We start from the raw sequence: 27,481 nt of genomic DNA, 5'->3' as shown, positions 1-27,481 counted from the left end.
GAGGTGAGATCTAACAAATTCCACAACAACCCGAGCATCATTAGTTCTGGTGGCTTTAGCTTCTACCCATTTTGAGACATAATCCACAGCAAGGAGAATATAAGAAAAACCAAAGGAAATAGGGAAAGGACCCATGAAATCTATACCCCAGACATCAAACACCTCACAGAACAGCATAGGCTGTTGAGGCATTTCTTGTCTCTGTGAAATTTGTCCTCCTGCTTTCTGACAAGGCTCACAGGTGCTACAAATCCTCTCCGCATCCTTGAAGATGGAAGGCCAATAGAACCCACAGTCAAGCACCCTGCGAGCTGTTCTCTGTATCCCTAGATGACCACCAGGTGAGGAGGCATGACAAAATTGTAGGACCGAGTCAATCTCATGGTCCGGAATGCATCTCCTAATAACCTGGTCACTGCACAACTTCCACAAATATGGGTCATCCCAAACATAATATTTAGCATCACTCTTAATTTTAGAAATCTGTGCACGTGAAGCTAAGGGAGGAAAAACAGAAGCAACCAAATAATTTACAATATGTGAAAACCAAGGAGTGGGGTGAGAATAAGAAATCATCAGCAAACTCTCATCAGGAAAGTCATCCTGGATGGGCAACACATCAACTTCATCTCCAGCTCTCTCAATCCGGCTGAGGTGGTCTGCAACCAAATTCTGTGCTCCACTCCGGTCTTTAATCTGCAAGTCAAACTCCTGGAGTAGTAGCATCCACCTGATCAATATGGGCTTTGACTCAGCCTTTTTCAACAGAAACTTTAGAGCTGCATGGTCAGTATATACAATAACAGATGATCCAAGCAAATATGACCTAAACTTATCAAGGGCAAAAACAATTGCCAACAACTCTTTTTCAGTGGTGGTATAATTTGCTTGGGCAGCATCCAAAGTGCGTGAAGCATAGTAAATCACTCTCGGCAGCTTATCAATTTTCTGTGTCAAGACAGCCCCCAATGCATAGTTAGATGCATCACACATGAGCTCAAATGGTGCTGTCCAATCCGGTGCTTGAATGATAGGGGTGGTGGTCAAAGCTTCCTTCAGGCAATCAAAAGCCTGCTTGCATCTGTCATCACAAACAAATTCAACATCCTTTTGCAGTAGTCTGGACAAGGGAAGCGCTTTCTTGCTGAAATCTTTGATGAAGCGCCTGTAGAAACCTGCATGTCCAAGGAAAGATCGCACCTCTCACACGCAAGAGGGGTAAGGCAACTGCGAAATCACAGATATCTTAGCAGGGTCTACCTCTATTCCCTTTTCAGAAATGATATGCCCTAGAACCAAACCTTGTTCAACCATAAAGTGACATTTCTCAAAATTGAGAACAAGGTTTGTTTCTATGCATCTTTTCAAGACTTTTTCCAGACTGTCTAAACATACATCAAAAGAGGATCCATACACAGTAAAGTCATCCATAAACACTTCTATGCAACTCTCAAGAAAGTCACTAAAAATGCTAAGCATGCACCGTTGGAAGGTACCAGGAGCATTGCATAGACCAAAGGGCATCCTCCGATAGGCAAAAGTACCAAAGGGGCATGTGAATGTGGTTTTCTCTTGATCCTCAGGAGCAATATTGATCTGAAAATATCCAGAAAAACCATCAAGAAAACAATAATGAGATTTACCTGCCAGGCGCTCCAGCATCTGATCAATGAATGGTAGGGGAAAATGATCTTTCCTGGTTGCTTGGTTGAGCCTCCTATAGTCAATGCAGACTCTCCAACTGTTCTGCACTTTAGTTGGGATAAGCTCATCCCTCTCATTCTTCACCACGGTGAGGCCAGTTTTCTTGGGCACAACATGGATGGGGCTCACCCATTGACTGTCTGAAATAGGGTAGATGATCCCAGCCTGCAAAAGCTTGGTCACCTCCTTCTTGATGACGTCCATGATCACGGGGTTTTGCCTTCTTTGTGGCTGTCTCACTGGCTTTGCCTCATCTTCCAAAAGAATTCTATGCATTCATGTGGATGGGCTAATACCAGGTATGTCAGCTAAACTCCAACCAATGGCCTTTTTGTTCTTCCTCAATATACCAAGCAACTTCTCCTCTTGAACAGAATCAAGGGAGGTAGAAATGATCACTGGTTTCTTCTCATCATCCTCCAAGTACACGTACTTGAGGTTATCTGGTAACTGTTTCAGCTCAAGAGTGGGTGCCTGCAAGTCAGATTCAAGTGTACTACCTGCAACATGGTTAATGCATTCTGACCCTAAAGAGTGTACAGGTAAAGACAGAACACTCATCTCATCACAATCCAAATCAATGTCCATATCAGATATGTCAACAACATCATCAATATCATGCATAGCATCAATATCCTAGACATCACAATCCTCATCAAAATCCACAACATTATCAACATCATTATCAAAACCTGATGTGAATCCAGATTCAATAAATGAATGCAAAGAAGATAGAAAAGAATGCTTCTTCTCATGCACAGAATTAAAGTTGTCAACAACAAATTCATCAATAATGTCTTCCAATGTATCAATCCTAAACAGAGAATGGTCCTCAGCTGGAAATTTCATTGCATCAAAGATATTAAAATGAACAACAATATCAGCAAATTCCATAGACAAAGTTCCAGCATATACATCAATCTTAGTTCGGGCAGTTTTCAAGAATGGCCTGCCTAAGATAATGGGAGCGGATCCATGAGAGAATCCCTCCTCCATTTCCAGAACATAAAAATCAGCAGGAAAAATCAATTCACCAACCCTTACCAAGACATCTTCTATGAAACCTGTTGGGTGGGTAACACTCCTATTAGCCAACTGAATGACCACGCCTGTGGTTTGCAAAGGACCAAGAGATAAAGATTCATATATAGACAAAGGCATGACATTAACAGAAGCACCCAAATCAAGCATGGCATTCTCAAATTTATTATTTCCAATCACACAAGGAATGCAAAATATACCTGGATCCTTGCACTTTTCAGGAATGTGCGGGACCGACTTACCAATAAGCGCAGATACATTTCTTCCCATGCTAATCCTCTCATTGCCCTTCATCTTCCTCTTGTGTGTGCACAAATCCTTCAAGAATTTTGCATACTTTGGTATCTGCTTGATGGCATCAAGTAGAGGTATGTTCACCTCCACCTTCCTGAAGGTCTCCAGAATTTCTTTATCCACCTCTTCCATCTTTTTGCTAGGAAGTGCCCGTGAAGGGAATGGAAGAGGGATAGGTCGGTCAATCAATGGAGAAGGTGCGGCAGCGGTGGTGGTGGAAAAGGGAGAAGATCCTCCTGAAGAAGAAGAACCACCGACTAGAGAAGAAGATCCGCCCACCTCAAATGTCCTGCGTGGACCGTCATGGTCATCCTCTCTAGGAGAAGTGGCAGGCATAGGTGCATGTGTAGGTGTAGAAGCGGGCTCTGAAGGCACAACAATCTGCTTCCCTGATCTGAGGGTTATGGCACTCACATTTCTTGGATTCTGCACAGTCTGGGATGGTAACTTATCAGAATTCTGAGACTGCGCCTGATTTATCTGAGTAGCCATCTGACCCATCTGATTAGTCAGATTCTGTATGGAAGCTCTAGTCTCCTGCTGGAATTGCATATTATCTTTCTGAAATTGCAGGTTTTGCATAGTCATTTGTCTCACCAACTCTTCCAATGAAGGTTCAGACGAAGTGGAAGGTTGGGCAGTTGGTAAGGCAGTTGGTTGGGCAGGTGTCTCTTGCTGCTGCTGTTGTTGTTGTTGTTGTTGCCTCTGGTATTGTTGCATAGGTGGAGGCACATATCTGTTAGGTGCTCCAGCATTCTGGAAAGGTGGTGCCTGGTGCTGATGCTGTGGCGCATTGTTCCATCTAAGATTGGGGTGATTCCTCCACCCTGGGTTGTACCTGTTGGTGGACAAGTCATGATTTTGCTGTTGTGGCTGCCTATTGTTAAAGATATTTGTAGCATAAGCCTGTGGTGCATCAGAGGCAGCAGGATGCTGCAAAGAAGGACATGCATCTGTGTAATGGTCATTGGAAGGACAAATAGCACATAGTCGTGCAACAGATGCAGATGGAGCTGCAGATCTCTGGTTGGCAGTCAACTGTGTCACCAACTTTGCAAGAGAATTAATCTGGTTTTCCAACTTGCTTTCAACAGTTGATAAAGACTGGGACACAACATCATGAACGCCCCTCACCACAATGGCATCATTCCTGGTGCTAAACTGCTGGGAGTTGGAAGCCATCTTCTCAATCAATTGTCTGGCATTAGCAGGTGTGGTGTCTCCCAGAGCTCCACCACTAGCAGCATCAATCATACCCCGATCCATGTTGTTCAAACCCTCATAGAAATACTGAATAAGAAGTTGTTCAGGTATCTGATGATGGGGGCAACTAGCACAAAGTGTCTTAAATCTCTCCCAATACTCATACAGGTTCTCTCCAGCTAATTGTCTAATCCCAGTTATGTCTTTCCTGATAGCTGTGGTCCGGGATGCTGGGAAAAATTTATCCAAGAACAGCCTCTTCAGATCATCCCAGCTAGTGACAGATCTAGGCGCCAAACCATACAACCAATCCTTAGCAACATTTTCCAATGAATGAGGGAATGCCTTCAAAAAGATATGTTCTTCAGGGACATCGTGTGGTTTCATACTGGAACAGACAATATGGAATTCCTTCAAATGCTTATGCGGACTTTCACCTGCAAGACCATGAAACTTTGGCAACAAATGGATCAGTCCAGTTTTGAGAACAAATGGAACGTCCTCATCAGGATATTGGATGCACAAGCTTTCAATATCGAAATCAGGTGCAGCCATCTCCCTAAAAGTCCTCTCACGAGGTGGAGGTTGTGCCATATTGTTCTCAGTGTGAAAAACAACAGAATCAGAATCAGAATCAAGTACAGATGCAACAGATGCAGTAGATGCAGTATGCAACAAGTACTCAACAGTGGGATGCACAATATCTAATGGAACAGGTTCAAAAACAGACTCTAAAGACGAATTCCTAGAATGCCTAATTAACCTATGAAACGTCCTATCAATCTCAGGATCGAAGGGTGGAATGAATCCAGAATTTCCTCTAGTCATGCACTAAATCACGACACCCTATAATCATGAAACAATAGCACATAAAATTCAAACCACAGAAATCAACACAGAAATCAACACAAGATAGCAAAACGACACTTTCACAAACACAATAAAACACAAATCACACAATACAGACACAAGACTCAAAACTGAGCCGTTAGTCCCCGGCAACGGCGCCAAAATTTGATACAGTTGTCGCGGCCGATCAAATTTGATGTGCAATTAAATATGCAGTACAGTGCTAGGATGTGACTCCTAGGTCGTCTCTCAGGGACCAAATGTGGTTCAGTTTCTTATCAACACGTATTGGGGGGTTTTGAAATGTTTTGTTTTTATGCGGAAAGATTAAATTAAACTGAAAATTAAACACGACTGAATTGAAAATGGTAAAGTAAATTTTAGAACAGTAAAACAAAATTAACACAGTGAAAATGAAATTAGAAAAATAAAAACGAAAATATAAAAACAGGAAACGCGTAGAAAATGTACCACATCCTTCTAAAGAAATTTAATTTTTAAATTGCAAAAAACAAACAAATCCTCTGTGTCACGTGACAATTTGCTTCCATGATTTTCATTCAAATAAAAATAGGAAATTGTTTTCTTTTCTCATCAAAACCGTAGCCTCCCAATATCCAAGTAAATAGAATTTTTGCTATCCAATTAAGTCATGTACGTGCCCTTGCACTCATGGGAGTCGTGCCACTTCTTCAAACTTCCATTCTTCAAATGAAATAAAACAATAAAATATTCAAAGTGGTCTTCAACTTCACGTAACCACTCCACATTCTTGAATTAAAGAATTCACAAATTCTCATCCAAAAGAAGGTGTTCCCTCTATTCCAAACTAATTCCGGAGCACACCAACCAGCACCTACTCTAAGCCTAATCACCTCTTCATTCCCCAACTAATAAAAGAAATGCATTGTTGCTATCCTCCTGCCAACGTCCCATCGCCCTATACTGTCACCTAAACTTCTTCTCATTCCATCAAACAATTGTAAAAACAAACATTGCCGTGACCCCACTACCATTATGCTACCTCCCTTCAATGCTTCCAACCGTAACCTTTTCACTTCTTCCTTCAAAATACAAATTCCCACCTCTGCACCGTGCACACACTTTTCCAATTTAAAGAAAACAATTTAAACTTCCTCCCACATCGTGCTGCAAGCTTCTAAAAGGAATAGAAAAGAATTACTTCCCTCCTAAAACCGTGACACCTAATCTAGTCTAATCTCCATCTTTAATTTTTTTATTCATCACCACATGAACTATACTTCTAAACAAACCTTTTTCTCATTTTTTATGCAAATGAATTTTCTTTTCAACAAGCATGCCGTGACCACTCCTCTCACACAATATACTTTATTCAAGCACATCCAAAGACTTGTCCTTTCTTAATACAAATATCATATTCCAATAATTATTGAACATGGCCGTGTAGTGACATTGCTTAAGGAATAAAATATAATGCAACATATAAGCTAAACAATCCAATACAATTCATGGTGGAAATATCATACATAAAACACATTAACAGAGGAATAAACTACTTCAATCAATGTTTTCCAACGTGTGAAATAAGATTGGTTAAAGCATTAAGATACAACAACACCTATTGAAGCTAAGCTCCTTTCCTTTCCTTCTGGACACCGTCTGCAATGAAAGCTCAACCAGAGACTCTTCTCAGTGGCAGCCAAACGTCTTCTCCTGCATGTTGCCCTCCAACCAATTCAGTTCTGGAACTCCATCAGCAAAAACTTCCCAGTAGCTTTCTAAAACGTTCCCCAGAGAGTGTCTGTAACTAAGAGTAGCGTGTATCCGAGTGTGTACCCCGCAGCCAACTTCCTTCCTCCTTTAAACGCTGAAAACCATCCCTTTCAAGTCTGGAATGCAAAACGTCCAAATGTCAATCCCCTCTTCACACCTTTTCATGTGTTGTCTCCTCTTTTAGCTTGCATCCACTTGGAGCTCCTTGTCCGTGAGTGTCTCTTTTCATAAATGTGGCTGTGTGTGTGTTTTTTTACTGCACTGTGGTTTCTATATTAAAAAGGTTTCTATCCTCATTTGCACTACTTCTTCCAGCTGGGATTTACTTGGGTCAGTGAATTCTTTTACCAATGGAAGGATAAAAACTTGTGTATGTAGTGGACAAAGCATAGAGATCCGAATCTTGCATCATGAAGCTGCTCCCTTTTTACGTGAATTGCTCCCAAGGAATCAACTAAATGCCAACACAAAACCTTGAGTGGAGAATAATACCGAGAGTGGTGGCCCTTTTGATTCAAACATATGTGATGTTTTATTTGGTGTGTAGTAGAAAGGCATGGAGATAGAAATCTGCAGATTTTAGACAAAGTGAATGGACCGTGAGCTTTCAACCAAGTGGTGGCTCCCACTTTTAATTGCTTTGCCGTGACTTCACATAATGCCAATTCCATACTACATTTTGCACTTTTTCAACCGAGAGCTATTCAAGGGTCGTATACCACTTCTATTTTTTTGATTAATTTGCACACCAATTCTCTCCAATGTGCCGCATGTTGCTTCCCATTGAGTCACCATTTCACCTGCTAGGAATCACATCAATCTGCAACACCAACAATAAATCACAGTGCACTTCCATGAATTCACACTTTTCTCTAATTTTATTCAAAGAATAAATCCCTCGTTCTTATGGATGTTCCAATATATTTCCTTCAATTAATAATGAAAATAATGAGCTCAAAAGATGCATATTAACTGAAGTTAGAATCTCTGATCAAATTAAGCTCAATTAGAAGATACGGAAAAATACCGGACATTTAAGCATAATTCCCCGATTAATTCTAGCACAATAAACTAAGTAAAGTGAATAAAATATTGACTCATCAATCATTACAAAATTTTTTCTTATCTTGAGCAGTCCATTGGTCACGGGGCTTTGGTTCCTGCATATTGTTAGTTGGAACAAAAGGACCAGATACAACAGCATCCCAAATATCTATATCAATAGATTCCATAAAAATTTGCATTCTTACCTTCCAGAATGCGTCATTTTCACCTATGAATAGTGGTGGTCTATTGATAGAAGCACCCTCTGCAAAGGTTTGATGTGATCCTGCCATTTGAATTACTATCAAAGCAAGCTCTGATACCAATTGTCAGAGCGGCTGCAGCGGAATGGTTAGCGTGGAATAACAAACCAAGAGGGGGGGTGAATTGGTTCTTACTAAAAACGTGTGCCTTAAAACTTTCTACTCAATTAAACTTACTTAGCAATTAATATTGACAAATAAAGAGAGTAAGGTTGAGAGAAATTTGCACAGATGATTTTATCCTGTTTCGGATCTTACCAATCCTACGTCCAGTCGCTTATCTCAAAACAAGATAAACAGTTTCACTAACACAAAACAATTACAAACTACAATCACAAAGATACAATTTGTAAGAGTTTAGAAACCACCTCTCTTGATACCACAAGAGATGAAACAACACCTCCTTTGAATCTTCACAAAGGATGAAACACTTCCTCCGAATACTTCATGAAGGATGAACACCTCCTCCGAATACTTCACGAAGGATGAACTTCCTCTTCCAAACACCTCCTTAGACATACCAAGGATGAACCAGCTATTCCTCTATCACCGTAGCAGTATTTCACCAACTCTACAGACAGAGTTTCCTTAGCTGAGCAAGAGCACACAATTCTCAAGAGTTTCTGAGTATTTGAGCACAAGGAAAGAGTTTCTCAAGTTCTTGTTGAGAGGAAATGAGAGTCTATTTATAGACTCATCCAAAAGCTCTTCCATTTTTCGTTTTTAGCCTTTCTTACTGTGTTAATCGATTATCTTAAGTTGCTAATCGATTAGTCACTAAAAGACAAAATAACGGATAGTCGAACGGCTCGAAAACGGCTAGTTTTTCAAACGATCACCTTGCTAATCGATTAGTCTGCTCTGCTAATCGATTAGTCTATCAACAATGAGAGAACAATGATTTTCTTGAATTTTACATCTTGTGTGAAAGATGTTCTCTCTTTGTGATATGTGTTCAAGACTTGGTTGGTTGCTAAGTATCCTTCTCACCATGAGAAGTTGCCCATCATCAGCATATATTTCCTCTTCCCTCTCTTCTTCCTCACTCTCACTTGTACTAGTTGGGGTGTCACTTTCACTACTATAAATGTCCTTGCCTTTCAAAATAATATTTCTTTTTGTAGGACATTGAGTAGCTACATGACCCCTTCCTAGACATTTGAAGCATTTGATTTCACTTGTTCTGGTGTGTGAGGGTGTCTCTTTCTTGGGTCTCTCTTCTATTTTGGCTAGAGGTTTAAATGGCTCTTTTTCTTTAAAAATTTTCTTTTCAAAAGTAGGTTGAACTTGAATTCTTTTAGAAGAAGATTTTCTCAAGTTTTGTTGTTCTACCTTTATACACATTTGAACAAGATCATTCAAATCTCTATAAGGTAGAAGTTCAACCCTATCTCTTATGTCAAAATTGAGCCCACTTAAAAATCTAGCTAAAGTAATTTCTGGACCCTCCACTATGCCTGCCCTCATCATATACAACTCCATCTTTTGTCTATATTCTTCAACTGTCATAGACCTTTGTTGTAACCTTTGGAGTTTATCCATGAGTTCTCTATTGTAGTAGGAGGGAATGTGTCTTCTCCTAAGGGCAGACTTGAGATCATTCCAATAGTGGATGGGAGGGGCTTGATGTCTAAGCCTCTCTTTGACCAAAGCAGTCCACCAGTACATTGCATACCCTTGAAAGCTTAGGGTAGCTAGAGAGACCTTCCTCTCTTCACTCACTTGGTGGCATTCAAATAATTGTTCTACCTTCATCTCCCAATCAAGATAAGCCTCTACATTGTCCTTCCCATGGAAGTGAGGCAACACAACATTGGCTTCTTTGGGGGGTGGGGGTGCATGAGAATTTCTCCTATGCCTTCTAGAAGTAGAAGGCTGATGAGGATAATAATCACCCAGACTCATAGTCATCCCTCCCTCTTGAGAATTTTCACTCTGACTTCCCCTAGACTTACTTTCCCCTATCATTCTTAACTCATCTTGAATAACAGCATTTTGAAGCTCTCTATTGACTTTCTCTTCATTCATTTCTCTTCTTATTTCCTTGAATTCATTAACTAAAGTTTGAAGAGAAAAATGTTCTTTTTCATTATCACTAATCCTAGGAGAATGCCTTCTAGACATTATGATGGACTTAAATGTTATTCTTGAAGTAAAGACTAGAGCTTTTCACTTGAAAGCAATATTCCAGGTAAGGGAAGTGATTCACTAGGAATGCTTAAGTACCAAGCCTTATCCTTGCCAAATATGCTTCTAGTTACTTACTAGAGTCCTTAGATCAAAATCACTCTTAAATCCACTTAAGTCTTAAAGACAACAAAGAAAACACAAAGTAAAGAAAGAACACAACCTAACTCTAAATTCGGACCCCTAAGAGAGCTTCCTATTCGCACAAGATATATGTTATCTAGTCGAAAATTGGAAAAACCATTAAAGTGAGGTCTCCTAGGTGAGGCTTAGACTTTGGATCTAAGACACACTCACCGCCTACTCAATTTTAGGTTGTGAGACTTCTTTTGAGTCTAGTTACAAATGAGGGAAGAGCACTTGTGAACTCTAGCACCTCACTTGCTTGGATTCGGAACTTACAACCAAAGAAAACAATGGAAATTACAAAGAAAATTGGGTAACTTGGAAAGGAAAAGTTAGAATAGGCTAGGGAAACAATGTATGCAGCTTTGGTTGCTCTCAAAGAACTTGAATCTACTGGATTCCACACAATTCTCTCAGCTGCAAAGTGCTTAAACAAAGGAATTAATTTTTCTGCAGTATGGAACTCTGCTGCAAGTCACGGCCTTTCCTTCTTCAAGGCTCAACTTCATTCACTTTCCTCATCAATTGAACTTCCTTTGATGCTTCCACTTGCAATGAGCCAATTGAGTTATAGTTCACCTATCCAACAAACCAGTTAATCACAGAAAGTACCACCACAATTGCCAGCAAAATCACATCCAGGTGACAGCAACACCAGGACTTTTGTCAAACAGATGGTGTGCAGAATGTAGAAAAATCGAAAATCAAGCAATGACAGGGTTTTCAAACACGGTGGCACCTCAAATAGATCCTAAGAAGGGTTCTAGATCAGATTTAAAACACAAGAAAAGACTTTAGATCAGAATCACACACGAATTGGCTATGCATTGAAAATTGATAAAACTGTTTGATGAAATGCCTGAATGAATTGCACCAGATTTCTGCACCAAATTTTAACAGCAACAATACTATACACTTCAAACTTTCAACACTGATGATGCAATGGTCCTAAGTGCCTTTTAACATATGTAATATCTCTTTTGAATTGTTATCTTAATATTTTAAATGGACCATGGCTTTTACTGCATCTAAAAGTGATGAATCAAGCAAAATAATGCAGTGCAGAATTTGACAATAAACCAACACAGTTTTCAGCAGAATCAATTTTTCAATGCATAAAAATATACCAAATGAACAGTACTGCACCTAGTTATTTTCCAATGATTCAAACATGTTTTGATGATAAATGATGACTTGTTGGAGCTAATTGGATGCATCAAAACTATATAAAACAGAGAATCACTACTGCAGTACCAGCTTTCAGCTAAATTTAACAACTAACATGGTCAAATTTTGATTCAAAAGTAATTCTGATTTGAAAACAGCAAAGAGGAGTTAGAAATGGTATTTGAAAGTTGCACAAATGCAGAAATTCAGTGTTGATGATGGTTAGCAATGATCTAATACTAACCACACACAATTAAGCAGAATTTACCCAAGGAAACACATGCATCTCGGCCAAATGCTTAGACACTCTTGCCACATGACAAACTATTTGGAATCAACTCATTTCATCTTCCAAATGGTTCAGACAATGGATCAATCAACTGTTGTTCATTAGATCAGTAAATGACCATAAAACAGTAACAGTGCAGCACAAAAAAAAAACAAAACTTAAATGCTGTCAGCTTTGAACAACCTGCACAGATTTGAGTTTGAATGGTAGATCTAAACACCTGAGCTCATTTCTGAAGTATTCATTGCTCTTAATTGGTGTAGCCACATTCAAACAACTCAGATTTTTGGTAAAACTTGGTTGAAACCAGATTTGATAACAAAAACAGCAAAGTAACTAACAAGACTTAAGACAAAAACCAGAAATGATGTTTAAATGATAAAAATGACTCAAAACAGCAAGAGATAACCGAATAAAATGATGATAGACTCAAGCAAATAGAACTGGTATCAATAAAACTCAAAACATAGAAGCCTAAACACATCATAGATGCTGAAACAGAAACAGAATTTAGCAGAACCACAAGACATAGCAGGAATTTGAATGACAGTTTGAAAAATGAAAGATGAAGCCACTTATCTCACGGTTCAAGTTAGAACCTATGCTCTGAATACCACTTGATACATCCTAGGAGATGTAGAGAAGATGATCCGTGAGATTGGAGGTGCAGAGAGACTTGGACAGCTTGCTGAAACCAATGGAACAGTAGCATTAGCAGCTGCAGACTTGGAATTTCATGAGCAGATTGGTTAGGAGTTTTTGATGTGAAGCAGCGGATGATTGGTGATTATGGTGAATGGATATGGAGGCTAGCTTGGAGAGGTGATTCACAACTCAGAAGGCTTCCTAGAGTGGAAGGAAGTTGCAATGGAAATCAAGCTAAGAAGTGACTCTTGGAGAAGGAATTTACTATGCATTTCAGCAGAAATTCTTTACTACAATCCAAAAGTGATTTACAAGCTTTTCCTATGAGATTTTATAGATTAATCTCAAGGCTTTAAGCAAGCAATTTTCACGTTGCAGATCTGGACCCATGTGCTACATGTTTAGCTTCTAAAACACGTGAAAATTGAGTTTTATGTGAAGAAAAACAATTACTAATGCAGCCCCCATAGAAGGATAAGTACACCCCTTCTTGTATAGAAATGTTCTTTTTACCCTTCTCCATGTTTTGGCAGATTTGGCATATCTTCTTGTTCTCCAATTTTCCATCCAAAGATAGCAAATAGTACTTGACCTTGAGGAGAATATTCATCTTGGAGCTTTTTGGTCATTCCTCTTGTGATGGGTCCTATGGTGTTAAACCTTCTTGTATCAATTGTGAAGTCTACTAATAATAATATATGAGCTATCACAAACTAAAATACCTAATCCAATAAGACTAATTATAAATATATATAACCATCAAAACTTAATATATTTATCACTCCCTATAAACCGAACTATTATACCCTGGTAAGGCTAGACTACTAACTCTATTGATAACTTATTCCCTGACCATAACCGAACGGTTGAGACCGAACACCCAACCATTTTAACTTATTTTTGCAGAATCCTTATAGACTTATACATAACCACCAAAACCCCAGAAACATGCATTTCATACACTCATATACAATTCATCAATCAACTCATTCCATATATACACAAAATCATCACATGCATAATTAAATTTAATAGCTTCCCTTACCTCTTAACAGACCGATTGCTCACAATACAAACTTTGCACCACGACCAACACTCAAATGCCCAGATTCACTATTTAAAGAAACAAACCAACCCAAGGACCGGAAATATGATCAGATTTGAAGAAAAAGAAGAAGACAACTACATGCAACCAAAAACTAAACTTGCATGTACCCAAAAAAACTAGATTTTCTTATAAGTAAAAGAACCTACCAGTTCAAACTACTAAACGATCGGTTGAAAGAATGATCCTTGCCACTAGCAACCTTACATACCCTCTGATGGATGATCAGATGGAAGAAAACGTGAGAATTAATGGAGGAAAAGATGATAATTTTAGAGAGAAGGAGGAGAAACCAGTTCAAAAGATTTGGAGGAGAAGATTGCATGCAGAAAGTGGAACCAACTTCTAAAATTTTAGATTATATATTCCCTCAGCAAACCGATCGTCTACTCTCCTACAGCCACCTGTCTTCCACTTCTTGAGTCTCATTCCCCTCTTGCAGACACACGTTTTTCACTAAGATTGGGAATTTAATGGTTCTGACAATAACTGGACTAAAAATAGTTTAGTTCAGTTATTCTGAATTAATTTTTTAATGCAGTTTAACAGAACTATTTTATAGTTAGTTATAATTTTTTATAATTTAGTGCTGCACTTTGGCCAGCCCTACCACTAACAATGCTAAGTTAGCCCACAATCCTATTAATAATTAAACACTAAAACATTCAATATAATAAGTTGTTCGAATATATAATTCAGTGCCAACTGTAAAAAAATTGATGATTTTTTTTTACTAAGAACCTTAATTATAGAAATATAGAAAATGTCATTTATGTAACTAATTTCAGCAAATGAAAAAAGAAAAAAACCTTCAATCATTGATGTCATAGTAGGCTCACCCAGTCAACTAATTTCACCTAAAATGATCAAAAGAGTGTTAATTAAAGAAATTAATGTACGGAAAAATGTAGTGGGAGTAAGTTTATTTGTGTCCATTAAAATGAGACGAACTTGTATAACCCATAAAAATAGTGAGTGGAGTTTTCAAATTAGCAGCTTTCACTAAAGCCCATTATGATTCCATAGATAAAGATGGACCAAATGGAGTTGGTCCATAGATTATTACATGACTAAAAACAAATTAACCATACTTAGTTTTTTATTTCTTTAAATATAATAAAAATATTTATAAAATTTATTTTAAAATTATAATGGGTGGTCTGTAGTTAAACTTTTAGCCACTTTCCAATAAGGCTACGAACATAGACACGTAACCAAGGCTAAGAAATGTAGTAGGTTACGTAAATTTAATGTTCTACTTTTACTTGTAATGCTATCTTGGCTTCTAAGACAGAAAGTTAGACTAGTTGATACGCACGCTATGTATATACGTATTGCATTGGTCTTAATGCCGTATTTCTCATTGCAAGTATCGATACATTTCACCTTACACATGCACCACACAACTCAGTCCAAGCAATGCACTCAAATGCTTCAATTCTTCTTACACATGGAACTCTTCAAATAACATGATTTGCTTCTTGACTCTACCACCATTATTCAAACTTCATTTGTGGATAGTTTTGTTGCACCAGTGGCAAGTTGGTAGCATGACAATGCCCATGCTTCCGTATCATGAATATATTTCTTTCCTCCTTTTCTCATTATGTTATCAGTATCACACATTTGTCAATTTTCATCAAACTTTTCTTTCTTATATCATGTGCATGAATAACTTATCTATGTTAACAAAGTTTTGTTAAAGTATTTAATGATGTTTGACCATCTTTTTTCTGTTTAAGAGATATACGAATCTAAGATATTTTTTTGTCATGAAAATTTATACTCGTATTAAAAATCTTATAATATTATATCTAATAATCTCACATGATCTAAGAGAAGAACAGAAAGTAATTTAAATAATTTTTTACTTGTTATTTTTTAGAGATGATTTAAGAACAAAATAGTAAAAAAAATGTAAGACTTGGTAATAAAAATACTTCAATAATATAAAGATGAAGAGGTTTTACGTTGCAAAACAGATGATACTCAAAAACATGTTGGAATAAAAGGTTTGTGTGATGCTAAAACACAAGAGGACAAGACCGAAATGCCAATTTGATGTCACAGTCTTGACTGGATTTTGGGTGATTGAAATAAATTTTATCTGCGTCAGTTGTCAGAATGTCACTATAGGCTGGTTAGCGTTTTTGAACATATAAGCATTACCAGTTTGACTGTGAAGCTGCTGCAAACAAAGGTCATGATGTTGGTTGAAACACGAAGTGAATTGTTCATGGAAATTTCCACACTGGTCTGGTCTTTGCAAACCCCACTCACTAAAAATAAAGATATAGCTGGCCTATACCTATCTTTTTCTGTTAGTATCTTGTCTCTTTTTGGTTTTCGACATCAAATGGTGTTTAGTATCTTTGCATTACATTGGTTGGTGCTTACAACCTTTTTCTGGGATTCCTTTTACTCCCCACTAACGTTAATTAGTCGACCATTGAATATGATCATTGAATCATGAGATCGTGTTTTTCTTTTTCTGCTCCGAAAGTTGCCCATTCAATATATCCAAACCAGATAGTCAACGCAACAACAAATGGAAATAGGTCAAATGCCAATTATAGGATACACAGTAAGAAAATTTCAAACACTCCACTAATAACATGTCGTGGAGAAGACCTGTGAATATAATTTGGCATGACATGTTCTCTTTGCTTTACTTTCACTTCAATTAACAACAACCTACATTAGATAATAATAATCATCATCATCATCTTTGTCTTAAACCCCACCTTAATTTTCTATCCCTATCCACGTGTTTTGCACAAAATCAGTGTACTCTAGTTGCCAATCCTTTTCTTCATAAATCATAGCTACCATGTCCCTCTCTTTATTCCCTTGTTTCAGTCTACCCTATAGTGGCACAAGTGCTAGACTCATGTAGGTATTTTTCTGTCACGATTGGTTCCTATCAAGTTTTTCAATTTTAAATTTTCTGCTTCGACATATTCTAACTTATCCTATATGCTCTCGTAGTTAGTTTCATGACAAGCCAAACACAGATGTGTTAATGTTAAATCAAAGTTGACCTAAACTCTAAACATTTATAAAACATGTTGTCTATGCTAATATTAGATGATTGATTGAGGGTAACACACTTTATCGCTCAAAGTACATTAATAAATTAGAGTTCATACTTTGACACATGGATGAGTAATGTTGATTGAGTAAGGCTTTTTTAGTATTTCAAATATATATAGCCACTTTTATAAATAAATCTTTAAATATACCATGGTTTGGAGAAGGGTTCATCCCTATCATCAAAAAACTTTATATGAAATTTGTAGAGAGAAAATGGAATTAATGTAGGTTATTTGGTTTTTTAGGGTAAAAGAAAATATAAATAATTTCAAAAGGGGTACATATAATTGTGTTTTCTCATGTATATTTGTTTATTTTTCTTTTTTATATATTTTTTTTATCCAAACACTTTTAGCTTTCACTTTATTTCTTTTATATTTCTGGTCATTCATTTTACTTTGGTCCAACTTATTTCTCTTATCACCATCAAAGAGAGCAAAGAAGTTAAAGAAAAGTTTGAGTTAGACACCACTAGATTTAAAATTTTGAGCAGAAAAATAGAGGAAAGATTGGTCAAATTTATTGTGCAAAAAAGTGTGGACATACGAAAAGGATAGAAAACACTAGATACATAAGCTTGTCAGAATAGTAAAAGGAAACAAAGAGATTTGGATGAAGTAAGATGCACTAAAGATAAAGAAAAACATTTAAAACTACTTTCAAACTCATTTCTCCTGGGTGCAAAACTAAATCCATTCTGCAACTCTAAAATATGCATTATAATTTTAATATAAAAAGGAATCAATGACCAAAAAAAGAGCACATATCTTACCATTTTTTGTTATTAAGAATTAAACGTGTAAATATATTGAAAATTCTATATCGACTAGAGATAAAACTAACTTCAAGTATATAAATGGATGTAAATTTCATCTTATAAATCGATTTTTTAGAGTTGAATTAAACTTAAAATTCATTTCTTAATATAGTATCAGAGTTACATAAGCCTAATTTAAATCTAATTGAGTTGATTTGAGACTTCATGAGTTAAAATATATCTTAAAATTCAGATTTAAACCTAATTCAACCTAAAAAAACGTAGTATCTGAGATAGTTTTGGAGTAATAGCGATATCTGAAACAACATATAAGGGAATTGGGTATAAATTTAACAGCAGAGGGTAGATGCATGCATTGTGTAGAATCCAAAGGGGTCTATAATAGAAGGTCTAAAAGTAGGGTTAGGAAAGGTTAATAAATGAGTGAAATGAATGAATGTGTTCCCTACAAACGGTACCAAGATGGAATTCCCCTTCAAAGTTTCCTTCTCTTATAGCTTTCTATGTGTCAGCCCTTTAATGGATGTGGCAGAGAAGAGGATGAAAAATGGTCCAGCACCACCGCACCCGTGCCACAAAAGTGAAGGGGACCCCCCCTATCTTCAATCCATTCCTTCTTCTCTACTTGTAGTATTCTCTTCTATCATACCCTTTCCACAAATACAATACCACACGATTCCCATCTTTTCATTATCACACCTTCTGCTGAACACGCCATATATATACTTCGTCTACCCTATCGTTTTTAATTTTCTCTACACAAATCTCATATCAGTAAAAATATAAGTGGATCAATCATTGTTTGATTGTACAAAAATTTAGTAATCAGTAAAAAAAATGTGATATCACTTGTCAATCAAGATTAAGAATAGTATATAAATACATTATTATCTTCCCCAATAATGAGATACCTTTTTATCTTATCAAAACAATTATTGCACTACGAGAATCACTATATAGGTTGAACCCTTTTAAAAATAAAATTATAGCACTAAAATATTCTCGTACTTATTTAACACGAGATTGCATGACGTGTTTATTGACTATTTGATTCAAAACGACACTAATAATGTAATGTCCTAAAGCAATGTCCATACCAATACCTTATTTATAAGTCATATGAAAAAGAAAAAAAGAATTCCGCAGGATATTAGAAAAAGTTTTCAAAAGAATTGAAGTGAAGTAAGTTTTGATGAATTGTTTGAAAATTAGAAGAATCTATTACTTGATCGATTTAAAAACTTTTGTAATAAATCATTTATAGTATTATATTACATTTACCATAGAAAGATGCACAACAGGTTGAAAAGACTGTAAAAAAAACACTATTTCAGAAATGTATTGAAATAATCAATTATCACTTATGATATTCCAATCAAATTTAGAATTGGCAAAGGCTCGCTATACATTCTAGAACACAAGTGAAATGGAGTTTAAGTATACATTCTAGAACACAAGGATGGATTAAATGATGAAAAAGGATGAAGGAAGATAAAGTTCTTCAGCTCTGAAGTGCCTCAACCTGTGTCTTGAGCTTCAGCTACGTTCCTAGGTCCAAAAACTCCTTTTTTTTCTTCAACTCTCGACAATTTGAAAGGTCAACAAAAAGTGTTTTCACATTGGGTCACCAAATCCTCTCGCTGGCTTAGAGGTCACTTTTTAGGCATGTAGAGGTCACTTTTTAGGCATGTGGCTTTTTTCAGCTCGTTGGGCCTCTTAGTTGCACCACTTTTGGCAAAACACTTAAATATGCTCCAAACTTTCAATTTCTTGCTAAATAACCCAAAAAAAAAAGTAAATATCTATCTCTATAACATTTGTATACAAGTCTTGCATCTTTTCATGGAATTTAACACAAAATACATGATAAAAAGACACATAAGGGGTTCTAATAAGTGTAAATAATAAGTAATTATCACACATATCATATATTAGTGAAATTTTGAGGAAGTTTAATATGAAAAACTGCAATGCTGCTTTAATACCCGTCATTGACAACATGAAGTTAACTCAAGAGCTAAATGAGAAGATGGTTGATGCAACTCTATAGAAACGATCACTTAAATATGCATGCAACAATAGACCAGACATTAGTTATGGAGTTGGACTTGTCAACAAATTTATGAATGACCCTAGAACACCACATTTGACAAAAACAAAGCATATACTAAGGTATCTAAAGGGTACAATAGAGCTTAAAACTAACTGAAGAGTTGAATGAAAATATGGTTGATGCAACTCTGTAAAAACAAATTATGGAATCACATATGAATGTAACAAGAGACCTAACATCAGTTATGGAGTTGAACTTGTCAGCAAATTTATGAATGACTCTAGAACACCACATTTGACAACAACAAATCATATACTAAGGCATCTAAAGGGTGCCGTAGAGCTTAGGTTGTTCTTTCGAAGGGAAAGAAATCAAGTTGGAGGAATTTTGGAGGCTTAGTACAATTCGAACTAGTGTGGAGATAAATTTGATAGAAGAAGCATGTTCGATTACTTCTTCAAATACATGAAAACACCAATCTCTTAGTGTTCTAGAAAACAAAATGTGGTGACACTCTCCTCTTGTGAAGTATAATACATTGTTTCTGCTGAAATACCATGTTAGTGTTTATGGCTTGAGACACTTTTGAAATAGTTAAAGCTATTGAGTTTAGAAAATCGGTCAACTATTAGTAGACACTAAATTTGCTATTAGTTTGTCTACAAATCCTATTTGTCATGGAAGAAGTAAGCACATAAAGACAATTTTCACTTTTTAAGAGACTCAGTAAGAAAAGGCATATGGGAGCTTGTACATTGTGCTACAGAAGATCAAATAACTAATGTGTTTACTAAATCTCTAAGAGAGAACATAGTTAAGAAGCTCGGAGATTTGTTGGATTTGAAACTAATAGACTCTTTTGGATTAAGGGGTGTGTTGTATGTTAAATTGTAATAATTGTAAATGATAGTTATATAGAGTTTTGCTTTTACATATAAAAAATCCTATAAACTATCTTTGTCTAATCAATGAAAAATACTTTGTTTCTTTTTATTCTCGTTGTAGCATTTATCTTGTATGTGTTTGTTTTAATTTCCTAATCATATCAAACCCAGATCTAACAATGTTGACAAAAAAAATTGATCGTTTCACACACAACTTGATGGAAATACACTAAGCTTTGTATTACACACTAAACACCAAATAAATCTAATCTCATTCAAAAGCCACGAGTCATCATCAAGGTTAAAATTGGTTTTAACAATAAACAAAACTAAAGATGGAAAAGTGGTTTCAAGTTCAAAGTATCCCCAATTTTGATTTGCACATAGAGGAAACATAAGAGAAAAAAGAGAAGAGAAATAATAATAATCAAACCCTAAAAATATGATAGAGTTGTTTTGTGTTTACTGCCTTTCATATATGGGGTTGCACAAGATTACAATAGACAAAGAATTAAAGCAATGGTAGAAGATCTGGTGTTGGATACTCCCATTAGAAATTGGGTGTTGATTCCTCTTTGTGGTTATGGTTCTTAATGTTGTGCTACACTGTTTTGTTTTTAACAAGGATAATGTGGTAGTTGCAAGGAGAATGAGGCCAAGAGGAGGGGCAACGAAAGGGCTTGAAGGAGGGGAGGAGCAACTAGAGAGGGTAAGGAAGGGAGAAGAACGACAAGGTGGGTAAGGGAGAGGAGAGAAGATAGAAGGGCACGCATGACACACACGTGTCAACACGTGACAATGTTGTTCGCCATATACAAAAATAATGTCATTAGATGATGAAGACTTCATTTATAAAGTATAGGGACCAAATAGGATGAAAATTTCAGATATGGGCGAATTCCAAGTCACATTATAGTTTAAGGATTAAAAACATAATTAACCCATATATAAAATTGACAAATTGGAATAATAAGATTGTCTTACACAACACTACCACTTAAACCATAAAAAATAATATTGAAAAGTTCACCTTACGTCTCTTATGTTAGGATGATTTGTCATACCTAAAAGTCTTATGAACGAGCTTTCCTCAACTTTGGACCACTTAATATTTTAATTTTGTATAAATTAGATTATAAGTGATACTAAAATATCTTATTTTCATAATACATTATATTGTAGTTAATATTAGAATTTAAATAAGTAATGATGTTATTACAAGTATCCACATGATATATAAAAGCTTGTATATTATCTCATCATATATATATATATATATATATATATATATATATATATATATATATATATATATAATATACATAAAATGTACAATATTAACATATGTTCCAACATATATTAAATTACCATATTTTATCATATCATTGAATATAAATTGCTAAAACAAAATTATTCTTGCTCTTAAACAAGGAAAGACTTCTTCGCTCAAACAACATCTCCTTCGCTGAAACAAGGAAAGACTCAATCTTTCTTGAACGACCAATTTCAAAGAATAAAAATCAACGATAACTCTCACTCATTTGTCACTTTGTCATTTACACTAATAAAGTAAGAGGAAATGACACTGGTTACTTTTGGTTATAGGCACCAGTTCTACAACCGCGACATATACAGACGAGGTAAAAGATGGTAGGTTTTATGCCTCGGTTATGGACTAAGTCAAAAAGAATAGGATTATGCCTCGGTTTTTAGGTAACCGAGGTAGTAACATATATTTTTTTTTTCAAAGTTGGTAAACAGCCATCCTCAGCCATCCTCAGCCATTCTCAGCCATCCTCATACATACACCACAAAGCAATACAACATCATATCAGAAATTCCTACATACACCACAAAGCAATATACAACACACAGAGAAGCTTCATCGCACCTTCATTCCACAGTATACAACATCAACAAAAGACATCATCAACAAAAGAGAAGCTTCGAAGGCCGTCGGGACTAAAGGTCGTTTCGCGGAGAGGACTCTGAACTCCTTCAAAACGAAGTCGTTTTGCGTGCCCTAGATCCTGGCGGTACCGGAGGCATCGACGGAGGCGACCCACTCCCTGTTGGGGGAGAAATGCGCGATGGTGGCCGAGGCGGAGGCGACCCACTCGCCGTTGGGGGAGAAACGCAGGATGGTGGCCGAGGCGGAGGAGACCCACTCGCCGTTGGGGGAGAAACGCGTGATGGTGGCCAAGGCGGAGGCGACCCACTCGCCGTTGGGGGAGAAATGCGCGATGGTGGCCGAGGCGGAGGAGACGAACTCGCGAGGTTGAACAACGACCAATTGGGATTTTCTGATTTAGGGCTTCGCGATTTGGGCTTCGTGATCTGGAGCGGTGGATGAAACCTTATTTCCGGCGGAGGTAGTAGTGTCAGAGGCAGTAGTGTCAAAGGCAGTAGTGACGGAGGCAACAGTGACAGAGGTGAGCACTGGCAGCACAAGGGTGGCGCGGCGAGCTGTGGAAGTGGTGGAGGAACCCGCGATGCAGAGGAAGAATGGAGAGCAGGAGGAAGGAGAAGTTTTTTGACACAAATAGGTTAAGTGCAGAGTGGCAGCGGCAGTAAAAGCTTTTTCTTTTGGCACCAGTTAAAAGGCCAGCCCAAGGTATAAAGTGTTGGACAACATCAACGATTTTGGTTCCTGATGAACCGATGCCTTAAGTTTGGCGTAGCAGGTAAAGTTGCAGGCACGTAGCAGGTGTAGCAGTGATATAGGCCTTAGGTCTTAGATTAACCGGTGTGCAATATCATTATTCTGCCTCGGGTCTTAGATTAACCGATGTATATAACGTTATACGCTTCGGTTCTCACATAACCGAAGCCTATATAGCGAGTTAAAAACCACATTTTTTACTAGTGTTGAGTGATGTAACTTATTAATCAACCACCAAATTCCAAAACTTCCTTTTCACTTGAATGAGAATCTATTACACTAGTGAAAAGAGTTCTGAAAAAAAAAAGTTCATTTCATTTTTCTTTTATTCAAACTAAAAATGATTAATTTAAACTCCTTTCACTACAATAAAACATAAATTTAGCTTCCAAATATTAGCATCGGTCAAATTGTTGTTGAAGATCCTACATTGATTACAGATAAGACAATTTATATAAATGGGTGCAAAGTCATCTTACAAGTTGGTCTTATAAGATTGAGTTAAGTTTTAAGTTTATTTATTAACATAGTATTAGAGTTATGAGTTTAAGCATATCCTAGTGAGACTTGTGGTTTGTTATGCCTATCGTGCCACCCACTACTAGGCCACTACCGAAACATCCATAAATCTTTAGTCTTATGCTCGATATGTATATACATTTGCGTGAGGGAGAGTGTGTTGAAAATCTCGTATTGACTAGAGATAAGACAATTGATAATACATAACTAAGTATAAACCTCATTTTACAAGACAATTTTGTAGAGTTAAGTTGGACTTAAAGTTCACTTTTTAACAATTGCAAACTATTAACTTGGACTTAATCGACTACAATACAATAAAAAATTTAATTTAAAAAAAAACTAAAAGAACATGAAATTACTTTTATATTTTTTATTAAATATATATTTGTGTTTTATTATTCTCTTAGCTAAAATAAATATGTTAATGTCACTAACCTTATTATCTTTAATTATACATTTATTTAAGTTATTATCGACTAAGCAATAATGTTAATTATAAAATAAATTAAAATATATAAGGTTAAATTTGGTTTATTATATACTAACCTTATTTAATCTTAATATTTATTTGTTTAAGTAAGCGTCAGATATGCAAATGTTCGATATAAATAAATAAAAAGAAATAAAAAAATTGTAAGGTTAGCATCAGTATTAACTTTATTTATTTTTAATATTTTATTTATTTAAAATAGTGTTGATTTAGTAAACAGTAATTATAAAAAAATAACTAATATAAATAAGATTAGTTGGGGTATATAGACACTAACGTCATTTATTTTTAATATTTATATTTATTTAAGTCAGCGTCATTTAAGTTAATGTTAAGTTATATAGTTTGAATCTGTATGTATTTTTCATATTGAATATGGACCATAGATTATTTTTAATGAAAGACTCAAATTTAAAGTGACAAATCTTCTAACTTATAATTTTTTTTCTTACTTTCTATATAAATCTCGTCACACTCATCCTCTTTTTTCACATTTACAAATCTTCTTCATGATCTCCTTCATCCACATTTCTCTTCTCATCTCTTTTATTCATATTCATCTCCTTTATTCACATTAATTTTATTCATTTACACTTATCTCTTTAATTCATTATAACTATTTTCTTCATTTATATTATTTGAACATGAGAGTACTATACAATTTTATTTAAGTTATTTCCATTAGCATCACTTAAGCCATCACAAAAAATTTAAAATAAAAACATTTTAACATTAATCAAACCAATACTAAAATACTTTAATTAAAAAAGTAATTCAAAAATTAGTGATGACTTATATTAGAAAGTGAGTTTATGCCTAACTCATCCCCACAAAACCGGCTTGTAAGGTGAGGTTTGCACCTCACTTATATATTATCATTTGGCCTTATCTCTAGTCGATGTGGGACTTCCAACACACCCCCTTCACGCTGAGGTATAGACATCTCGTGCGTGATAGTAGAAATTGGGTGGTCCGATAGCGGTCCGATTGCGGGTGGAAGAGAAGAATAGAATGCCCACTTAGAACTCGCTAGGATAGGCTCTAACCATGACTCTGATACCATATTAGAAAGTGAGTTTATGCCTAACTCAACCCCACAAAACCGGCTTATAAGGTGAGGTTTGCACCTCACTTATATATTATCATTTGGCCTTATCTCTAGTCGATGTGAGACTTCCAACACACCCCCTTCACACCGAGGTATAGACATCTCGTGCGTGATAGTAGAAATTGGGTGGTCCGATAGCGGCCCTCTGTTGGAAGTCCCACATTGACTAGAGATAAGGCCAAATGATAATATATAAATGAGGTACAAACCTCACCTTATAAGCCGGTTTTGTGGGGATGAGTTAGGCATAAACTCACTTTATAATAACTTAACTAATTAACAGGGTTAGAATCGGTCTTTAAAAATTAATACTAAGAAATTAGCGTATATGATGATTATAACATCTCATACTTGTACCATGCAAAATTAACGCTAAATAATTTTTTTTGGAAATGTGGTCAAATTCAATTTAATTGAAACCAAATATTAGTCCAAGCAAAGAATACATTTCAATCTATCTAATTTGATACACAAGTGAATAAATATGAAATTCTTGTTACCTGTAACTTTAGTGAAAACAAAAAAAAACTATATCTCTAATATCTTAATATATAGTAAAATAATTTCTTATCGCATATATAATTGATCCCCTTCCTTATATCAAGCTTTCCTTACGAAATAAATGGAATTCACAGCGAGAATGCATGCATTATTTCAAAACAAATTTGTCTATAAATTTTAAATGTTTAAATTATCTCATTTAAGAAAAACATTTTATTTAAAGGAAATCCGTGCACGTTTTAAATACTCTACTTGATTAATAATTCCATTTTGTTGGTTTTCCCTAAAGAAGTTTATTTTATATAGATAACTATTGTTATTGCCGAAAGATTTAAAAAATAATGTTTAGAAATAATCCGTTACTAAATTAAAAAGATGAAATAGTTTGGAGATAAAATAAATTAATCCGAACACATTAAATAATTGGTATAAAAATCTCGCGCAAGTTGTTTAGCAAGGTTTGATTTGTGTTATGTTAGAAATTGTTATAACTTTATAGGAAAAAAGACCACCGTGTCTATCTATATTCACTTGACATTTGTTTTTCACAATAAAATGTTATATTAAAATAATAGTCATAAATAATATAAATAAAATAATAATTTTAAAAGTTGTAAGAATGTATAGAAAATTGAAGGTTACAAAGTACAGTGACCCTAAGTTATGCAGAGGAAGGTAAAGTAATATCATGATTTCTTTTTTCTTTTTAATGTTAAAATATTAAACGAACAAAAAAATCAAGCTGATTAGAAAACAGAAATCCAAAATTAGTTGTTAAATGATACATTTAGAGTCTCACTGGAAAAGTAGAACCAGATATATATAGGACAAAAATTTAAAAAGAATAGAAGGGAGATTCTTTGAGTATTGGAGTAATATATGAATAGTCAAAAACAATAGAAGAAAAAAAGGTCATGTATTAAATTTTAATTTGACTTTTTGTGCCCATTCTTTTAATTCAGTTTAATTCTCATTCATAAGAAATCATTGTTAGAAATAAATTTTAGTTATTATGAAAATAGAATAAACTGCATTGATGATTACATTATTAATACATCTCTTATTTAATCCTCAAACTATGTCTACCTTGGTATTTAGACACTAAAATTGAAGAATAAAAATCAAAATAATATGATGGAAAATTTGAATTTAAAAAATATTATATACATAGTTAAAAGTAAAAGTATCTTTACGGCGAATTTTGTGATAAAGTAAACGTAACTATTCTATTGGCATGCATACACATGAATGAAATTCTTATAATATATACTCAAAGAACTTAGACACTTAATTACTTGTGTCACATCTCATTGATATAAAAAATAATATCTAAGAGTTTTGTGTAGTTGGTTTTGTCCAAAGAATTGAACATGTTCATCCTTTTAACATCATTTTTCTCAAAGAAAAAACCTTTACCATTGGCCAAACTTCGTTTGACTTTGATTTGAAAATATCACCAACTTTTGTCCAAATAAAACAAATACACACTTGAGTTTTGACTTTTCACACTCCAACCAAACGTGCTCCCTTTTGCGCACGAGGGAAAAGGTCAACACCCTTTATGGTAAAAGGATAATTTTTGTGAACACTTCAAGAAAATTGCTAATACCCACAAATAAAGTAACAAAGATAAATATCATAAATGAATAATAAGAGGAAAATAAAAAACATATATAAAAAAACAGATATAGATAAATTGCATATATATTATAGATGAT

At 35.4% G+C, this 27,481-nt stretch overlaps 1 protein-coding gene across 1 annotated transcript; it reads right to left on the bottom strand.

Annotated features, from left to right (window-relative positions):
* Positions 1-2,340: 2,340 nt before the first annotated feature.
* On the bottom strand, positions 2,341-5,070 carry LOC128197896 (uncharacterized). The gene has a single exon (XM_052880744.1). The coding sequence runs from the start codon at positions 5,068-5,070 to the stop codon at positions 2,341-2,343; it is 2,730 nt and encodes a 909-aa protein (XP_052736704.1).
* Positions 5,071-27,481: the final 22,411 nt, after the last annotated feature.

This window comes from Vigna angularis, chromosome 7 (assembly GCF_016808095.1).
Source record: "Vigna angularis cultivar LongXiaoDou No.4 chromosome 7, ASM1680809v1, whole genome shotgun sequence".
Taxonomy (NCBI): Eukaryota; Viridiplantae; Streptophyta; class Magnoliopsida; order Fabales; family Fabaceae; genus Vigna; species Vigna angularis.
Note: the sequence above shows the minus strand (reverse complement) of the source record. Positions and strands in the feature narration are given on the sequence as shown.

Coding starts and splice junctions, on each gene's coding strand:
- LOC128197896 (XM_052880744.1), bottom strand. CDS start 5,070: ATGACTAGAGGAAATTCTGGATTCATTCCACCCTTCGATCCTGAGATT.